The sequence below is a fragment of the Eptesicus fuscus genome, chromosome 10, assembly GCF_027574615.1.
Source record: "Eptesicus fuscus isolate TK198812 chromosome 10, DD_ASM_mEF_20220401, whole genome shotgun sequence".
Taxonomy (NCBI): domain Eukaryota; kingdom Metazoa; phylum Chordata; class Mammalia; order Chiroptera; family Vespertilionidae; genus Eptesicus; species Eptesicus fuscus.
Genome location: NC_072482.1, coordinates 76,760,584 through 76,769,418, shown reverse-complemented (window position 1 = coordinate 76,769,418; position 8,835 = coordinate 76,760,584). Strand labels below are relative to the sequence as shown.

At 39.3% G+C, this 8,835-nt stretch overlaps 1 protein-coding gene across 1 annotated transcript; it reads left to right on the top strand.

Moving 5' to 3' along the window:
- Positions 1–1,414: 1,414 nt before the first annotated feature.
- On the top strand, positions 1,415–7,455 carry TAAR9 (trace amine associated receptor 9). Its single transcript, XM_054722680.1, is given in 5 exon segments — positions 1,415–1,459; positions 4,670–4,787; positions 6,423–7,284; positions 7,286–7,343; positions 7,345–7,455. Coding segments are annotated over 5 exon segments (1,194 nt in total).
- Positions 7,456–8,835: the final 1,380 nt, after the last annotated feature.

Below are 8,835 nucleotides of genomic sequence, written 5' to 3'. Positions count from 1 at the left end.
AAGTGTGCTGATATAATCTATATTATGATATTATTTTAAATACCAAACATTTGGGAACAACATAAATATCTGTCATTGAGATCCATTAAGGATATTTGCATACACATAACAATGTGGCATTAGCAAAGATAATGAGAGTTAGAAGTAGTGTAGTGATTAAGGGTTGCTCTCTGGAGTCAGGCTGCCTGAGTTCAAACCCCAGCTTCAGCATTTATTGACATGTAATCTTGGGCAACTCAATCTCTCTGTGTCTCACATGGGAAATAGAAATGTATTTATGTCATAGGTTTGTTAGAGGGATTACATGAGTTAATACAAGCTAGCATGTAGTGTAACATAAATATAATAGTACTAGGGGCCCCGTGCACGAATTTGTGCACAGGTGGGGTCCCTCTGGGTGGCCTGCAGGGATCGGGCTGAAACCCTCAGTCCAATGCCGCCTGCAGCTCCTACCTGCCGCTCCCGCTCATCCTGGCCCCACTGTGCCTGCCGCGAACTCGCACCCAATCAGTCTCGATCGGGAGAGGCTTGTACTACCACAGCAGCGCTTGCCAGCCATCTGTCACCCTCCCAAGGAGAGTGGCCTGTGGGATCAGGCTGAAACCAGCTCTCCGACATCCCTGAGGGGGTCCTGGATTGTGAGAGGGTGCAGGCCAGGCTGAGGGACCCTACTGGTGCACAATCGGGCTGGGGAGGGATGGTGGGAGGGCTCCAGGGCGTGTATGTCCCATCTCCCTCAGTCCCGATCAGCTGGACCCCTGCAGTAAGCTAACCTACTGGTCAGAGCATCTGCCCCCTGGTGGTCAGTGCATGTCATAGTGAGCAGTTGAGCAGCCTTAGCATATCATTAGTATATTACACTTTGATTGGTTGTTTGATTGTTCTGCCGTTCAGTCTATTTACATATTACCCTTTTATTATATAGGATAGTTAGTTTTACTAGATTTATATTATTGGCAAAGGTGTTTTCCCTATATTAAATATGAAATCCAGCTATAAAATGAAATATGTGTTATTATACCATTTTTAAATGGCACCAAAAGCAAAGGCAACAAAAGAAAAAACAAAGAAGTTGGACCACAAACTAAAAGGAAACCATTAATAAAATGAGCCTGGCTGGTGTGGTTCAGTGGTTGAGCATTGACCCCATGAATCAGGAGGTCCTGGTTGACTCAGGGTCAGGGTACATGCCTGGGCTCGATCCCCAGTAGCGGGTGTACAGGAGGCCACCAGTCAATGATTCTCTCATCATTGATGTTTCTATCTCTTCCTCCCCCTCTCCCTTCTCTCTGAAATCAATTAAAAAACATTTTAAAATGATGCTCAACATCACTAATAATAAGGAAAATGAAAATCAAAACTAAGAGATATCACCTAACATCGGTTAGAACGGCTAGTATCAAAAAGACTAGACATGAGTGTTGCTGAAGATGTAAGAGAAAGGGAGTCCTTGTGCACTGTGAGTGGAAATGTAAATTGGTACAGCCATTATGGCAAATAGTATTGAGGTTCCTCAAAAAATTAAAAATAAGACTAGGATCAGTGACAAAAGTAAACAAAAATGTATTGTAGAATTCTGTTAGGTAGATTATTATGAAATTATTAATTCAATGATCAGTTGGTATCATATCTGTTTTAGTTGGAAAAACAGCAAATTACTCTTCATAAGACATCTTCCATCGCATATATACAGGGTCAGGTAAAAGTAGGTTTACAGTTCATATGGAAAACAATACAATACTTAATAAGTGATACAAGAATAAAATCTGTTTTTTGTACTCACAACTGTAAACCTCCTTTTGCCCCACCTTGTATATAAGACTGCAGGAGTTCAGAACGAGCCACCACAAGATGTGCTTCTGTGGTATGTGGATTGTTTTGAGGTAAAGGCAATTCTAGTTTCAGGCTCAAGAGAAACATCTGCCCCTCCCTTTAACACCTAAAAGAACTTGAATTAGGGGCTTTGCCTATAATAAGAGATTATCAGCGATAACCTTTTTGGCCCTCCTATATGACAAGGGCAAGCTTTTATTCACTAAACACCTGCTCTTCTTGTCATTCTGCAGTGAAGCCCCGAAGGTGCATTACCTCATTCCTAGCTAGGATGTCATATATGCCTCAATCATCCTTTCTATCTCTGAACCTCTAGGGCATGTGAGGTCTCTGACTAGCTCATGTGTGTGGGGTTCCCATACATATGTATGTGTTAAATATGGTTGTTCTCTCTTGCTAATCTGCTTCATGTCTTTGATTATTAGACCAGCCAGAAGAACCTTGAGGATAGAGAAATGTTTGGTGAGAGTTATTTGGAGTCAGTGAATGGCATCCTGGGGTCAGTTATTTTACCTGTTACCCTGTAACACTGTAACCCTTGTAAACTGTATGTACAATGTTAAGTGAAAGTGAAAAGCTCCAGAAACAGCCAAACAATTACAAATCCTCATGTACACAACCTTTCTTTTTCTTATATGAATAACAAATGGAAGCTCAGAGAGTTTGGAGATGTGTGCAGGGTCACAGAAATCAGAAACTTGAATCCTACATGTTCTTACTAACTCTCTTCAGAGTCTCTTTGATGAGAGAACTTTCTATAAGAGATATCATCAATCTGGCTCTCCCCAAGCTCTTGCCCTCCCCCACTCCACCCCCTAGGGATGGTCCTCCCTCCTTCTAGAGTTCTTATCTCAGAGCACTGAATTAATTGTCTACTTGCTTACCCAAAGTAGGCTATGAAATTATTCGGGCTAGGGACTGTGACTTTTATCACATCCTTTGCACCTAGGACGGATGGATGCCTGGCTAGAAGGTGCTTAGCAAGTGTGAAAGGAATGAATTGGTTTTCCTGACTCCAAGTTTAGAGCACTTCCCTTTTAATAGTGCTACTTCCCTTGGAGCAGTATTTCTCAAAAAGTGTTCTGTGGAATGCCACAATCATAAGAGGTGCTTGATTTAAAAAGCATATTTCTAATTTCACTCCAGTCCTAGAGATTAGAACTTCCGGGTGTAGGGCCTGGAAACCTTAAGTCCCTCCTGTGATTCTAACAAAGGCGAAAGTTCAAAAACCTTTCTTTGAGTTGCTTTTATGGAGGGGTGCCTTGGAGGGGAGCGAATAGATAGCTAACTGGCATGGTTTCAAAGTGTTTGTTGGGAGACCCTCCCCTCCCCTTCCCTCTTTATTTATTTTTTTTTTTTTGTGGGGGGGTCATTTTTAAATAGTCACTTCTAAGCATTTACCTGTTTAGCATTTGTCTCCTTGTTCAATCAGCCCAGTATTGTTCAGAGTGACCACTAAGGGGCAGCAGAGTATGGAAAAATAGGAGAATCACAAAGCACAGTGGAGACATTACCTTTGAAATAGTTCAGTAATAAAGATGCTCCTGTCCCCTTCCTACTTTTACCTACCATGTAAATGCTTCATTTCATCAATGTCTTCCGCTCCCCTGCAGCCAGATTTACCGTTGATGGTTCTTGCCTGAATCAGTATTAATTGTGATGGCTTTAAAATTATGATGTTTTGCCCTGGCCGGAGTGTCTCATGTACTGAAATGTTGCTAGTTTGATCCCCAGTGGGGGCACATGCCCAGGTTGCATGCTCAATCCCCAGTAGGGGCGTGCAAGAAGCAGCCGATGGTTGTTTCTCTCTGGCATTGATGTTTCTCTCTCTCTCCCTCTCTCCCTTCCTCTCTCTCTAAAAAGCAATAAAAAGCTTAAAAAAATAAAATTCTGGTGTTTTAACTCTAGCACTCTCTCAACATGTATCTGTTAGAAATTACTTTACTTTAAGGAAAAGCCCTCCTGCATGTACATATGTATGTACGTATGTTTGTATCTCTCTCTATTTTAGCTCATGGATTCCCATTTCCCTTGGGAATGGGAATCCATGAGCTTATACATTTTTACTCTCCCTAATTATTTTGGTATTCAAATTGTCCCATATTTAACCAGTGGGAGCCCATTCATACTGCAACAGTGTCCTTGTGAAATGCTCCAACTTCTTTTTACATTTCTTAGTTTCTGATATAAAAATATTGAAACAGGAATTTTAGGGGAATATAGGCAGGCTTAGGGAATTTTTAGAATTGGGGCCCATGGAAAAACACAGGGATACAGACTGGGAGAAGATACATCTCCATAACACAAGGAATCCAGGTGCAGTTACATTTCCATAAGACAAGGGAACTGGAAATAGCCAAAAAGATCTATATTTACAAAATAAAGGAGAAAGAAGGCCCAGAGGGAATAGGACAATGAGGGAGGAGGGCCTCAGAAGTTACTATAGTAACCAATTCAAAAGGAAATATTGATCAATCAGAGGGATATCAGAGGACAGGAACTGCAGCCTTTATAAACCATGGAAACAGGAAATCAGTGGGACCTTTTCCCCTTTCCCATGTGGAAGTCTGTACTTGTTCTTCAATAAATCTCCACCTTTGCTATACTACCCTCTGTCCGTGGATTCATTCTTCAACTCCGAAGGACAAAGAATCCGGTTCCAGTCCAAAAGTTCCTTTTCAATATGTTTCAGTTTCTTCCTGTGTCTCCTCTGTCCCATTGCTTGAATGAGGCATTTCTTTGAGAAGCCCTAGTTCCATGTACTGGTGAAAGTTATTAAACATCAACATGTGCGTCTCAGGAGTGCGCATTACTCCTCAAGTATCTTTGCTTCTAGGGAGGGGGAGTTTTACGACACTCTATAGAACTGAAGGCTGCTCTTTTAGGGCCTGAGCATAAAGACCTGAGGAAGCATCACTCTCCCTTTGCACAGCAGCAGCATCACTTGGGCACCAGTGAGGTGGGGAGTGCTGAAGAGACAGCATCTTTTACGTAGACACTCAGACTCTCAGTCAAGGTACCAGCCATGGTGGCAGTGGTGGAATTCCTTTAGCCAGCTTGAACGATGTGGTAGACTCTATTAGGACAGCTGAGGCAGAAGAATTCGGAGGGGTGGGGCGTGTCACATGGTGGTTTTACTGGGTAGACTGTCTTGTGAGCACATGGAAGCACCCATCCGAGGACTTCCAGGAGTAACTGGAAGATACTTTGTATGGAAGAGACTTAGATTTATACAGTCAAGCCAGTGAGGCCATAAATATAAAGTGGGAAGTAAAGTAAAAATGGATGAATTCAAAATTCACAGACTGGGGAAGCCTATCACCTAGAGCAGTGGTCGGCAAACTCATTAGTCAACAGAGTGGCGAACCGCATGTGGCTGGCGAGCCGCAGTTTGCCGACCCCTGACCTAGAGAGTATAGGCATATAGACAAAAGGTACACATACACAACTGTATGTCATAGCTTCTTCTAGGATACTACCCTTTCAACAGAGGCCAGACTACGAGATAAATGGTAATAAAAATAGTCCAGTCTCTAGCTCAAAAATTAAGATTTAGATGCACAGTTAAATAAAGTAAAAATTAATGATTCAATATTGTTTGGGCTCTAGTTTCCCCTTGGATGACTTAGCATAAATCCATTCCTTCCAGAGACATGACTAATCTACATACACACCTCCAGACCATCCCAGGTGTTGCCTACTCCTCTGTGAAAGGTTTCAAACCATACTGTTTATGCATTTTAAGGATGGGAAGGTGAGGGGCTAGGTGAGTCGCTGTTTATTTTAATCAATCTTATTGATTTTAGATGTCTAAAACTGTCTATTAGCCCAGAAAATACTTACACACTGATTATATTAGTATCAGTTTGATGAGATTAGTTCTCCAAACATCTCAAGCTGTCTAAACCATGAATGGCTATAAAAGTAAAAAAACACAAACTCTGGGAATGTAAGCAATGAAAGAAATATATTCAGCAAATAAGTTTAGCAAGCTATTATAAGTAAATGTTTCCTCAGCCTTCACACTCTACTAGTATATTATAGGGATTTTCGAGGTTACAATTTGAAGGAGATGCAATTTACTTCTTCTTGAAAAAAAACCAAGAAGAATAGTTTGTAATTATTGTGAAGTGGTTGCTCAGGGGAGATTACTTAGTAAATAAAACTCAGCTATTGGTCCCCTAATTATTTCTCAACTCAGGTGGTTATAGGTAAGATTTCAAAAGGTAAACACAATAAAGGGATTTTCTAATGATTAGCAAATTACATTCTATAAAATATATGATAATGTATAACATTGGACTAAGTATACTGCCAGCCAATTATTTAGTACTAAATGTGACTATAAGTTTAATGGCTTTCTGCAACAACTTTCCACTCTAAATATATTAAAAACTTGGGAATAAGTACTTTTTGGAAAGACTAAGAGGTTATAGTTAATATGCAAAAAAAAAAAAAAAATAGGAAAGTTCCTAACTTTCATTTTAACTATGTATTTTTCTTTGCCAGAGTGTTTCAAGTTGTCATCTCCTTGTTTTAAATTGCTGAAACAGAAAATCTGAGAACTTTGAAATAACTCCAACGAGAAGGCACGGTGAACAATTTCTCCCAAGCTGAAGCAGTGGAACTCTGCTAGGAGCATGTGAATGGCTCCTGTGTTAAGACTCCTTCCTCGCCAGGACCTCGAGCCATTCTGTACGCCTTCCTGGGTTTGGGGGCTGTGCTGGCCGTGTTTGGGAACTTACTGGTCATTACCGCTATCCTGCACTTCAAACAGCTGCACACACCTACCAACTTTCTGATTGCATCCCTGGCCTGTGCTGACTTCCTGGTGGGAGTGACGGCGATGCCCTTCAGCACGGTGAGGTCTGTGGAGAGCTGCTGGTACTTTAAATTTCATACGTGTTTCGATACTTCCTTCTGTTTTGCTTCTTTACTTCATGTATGCTGTATCTCTATTGATAGATATATCGCTGTTACTGATCCTCTGACCTATCCAACCAAGTTCACTGTCTCGGTGTCAGGAATATGCATTGTTCGCTCTTGGTTCTTTTCTGTCACCTATAGTTTTTCTGTTTCTTACACTGGGGCCAATGAAGAAGGAATTGAGGAACTAGTAGTTGCTCTAACCTATATAGGAGGCTGTCAAGCTCCATTGAATCAAAATTGGGTTCTACTTTGTTTTCTCCTATTCTTTATACCCACTGTGGCCATGGTGATTATATACGGTAAGATATTTTTGGTGGCTAAACATCAGGCTAGGAAGATTGAAAGTACAGCCAGCCAAGCTCAGTCCTCCTCAGAGAGTTACAAGGAAAGAGTAGCAAAGAGGGAGAGAAAAGCTGCTAAAACATTGGGTATTGCTATGGCAGCATTTCTTGTCTCTTGGCTGCCATACATCATGGATGCTGTGATTGATGCTTATATGAATTTTATAACTCCGCCTTATGTGTGAGATTTTAGTGTGGTGTGTTTATTATAATTCAGCTATGAACCCCTTGATATATGCTTTTTTTTAACCCACGGTTTTGGAAGGCAATAAAACTTATTGTAAATGGCAAAGTCTTAAGGAGTGATTCATCAACAATTAACTTATTTTCTGAGGAAGCAGATATAGATTAACAAGATTACTCCAGGGACTTCAAAATTAACATGGAATTAAGGTCAAGTGCAAAATTAAACACTTGAATCTAGAGCAGCAACTGTAATCATTTGCCAAGTAGGAGGATATTACATTTAACAAAGCCCTTGTCATCTTCAGGCATTTTCACGTTAAGTTTTAGAAATTTAGTGATGGGTGAATAAAATGTGCTGATTACTTCCCACTTAATATGTGTCTATGCTTTTTTTTTTTTAAATTTCTATGGTAATTTCTAATGCCTTCTCAATTTCCTATTTGTTTTTCCAAATAATTGAAGCTTTGTAGTTTCTCCCACACTTAATACCAATGTTCAGTTTTCTAAAATACATACAGGATAAAAAAAGTCTCTGCCTAACTTGCAACTTAGATTCTTTGGGGACAAAAATCTTCTTTAAAGCATATTTTGTCTGAGAAACATGTATAAGATTATAAGTTCTTGAAACTTTTTAATATCTAAAATGAGTTTATAAAACCTAAAATATGGAACTTCCTAGTAACTAAAGATTGTCTGGAAAACACTGAGACTCTTGTGTTTTCTGAACCCTGGCAATGCTTCTCTTCATTTTAGAACATGTTCACAAAGATCATATATAGTGATTATATGATTATACGCTACACCTTATTTTGGAAGAACATAATTTATTATGGTCAAATAAGCTTGTGGACAAAAGGATGGTTTCTGTCATTTTTAAAAAGTAATTTGAAGTAAAATAATTTTATAAAAAAGCTAATTCAAATTCACATTATTTTTCACTTTAGAGTTCTCTCTTTGTACCAGACACTGTATTTGGCATTGGAAGTATAAAACTGAGTGATCCAAACATAACCAAGGATTATTTCAAAAATAGCAAATACCCAAACTGGTATTATACATTCCATGGATAGCTTGTTTTCTCATCTGAGAACATTTCTTAGTCACACACATCTTAATTAAAAATATATGTTGATATGTTGAGTGTTTTAGGATAGAGTAAAAATTTGGAAAATTAATAATAGGTTATTTGCCTTCTCAAGTCTTTGACACAGCTTTAAATTTTTTAGGTAGTTAATTTTCACAGACTATTCTGTAACAAACTTGTTTTATGACATGAAAAGAAGAGGTAACTAAATAAGCAAAGTTACATAAACATTACATTATATATGTGTTATAAATGAACCACTTTAGAAATACTTTACACAAGATTAGGATTTTTTTTTTCATATTTTCCCATTAATACCTTTCAAATAGAGCTGACAGTATTTAGGGGGGGGAAAGATAAAGATACCTGTGGCAGGAATTGCTAAGTATAAAAAATACATTTTATATAGTACTAGAGGCCTGGTGCATGAATTCATGCACCAGTGAGGTCCCTAAGCCTGGC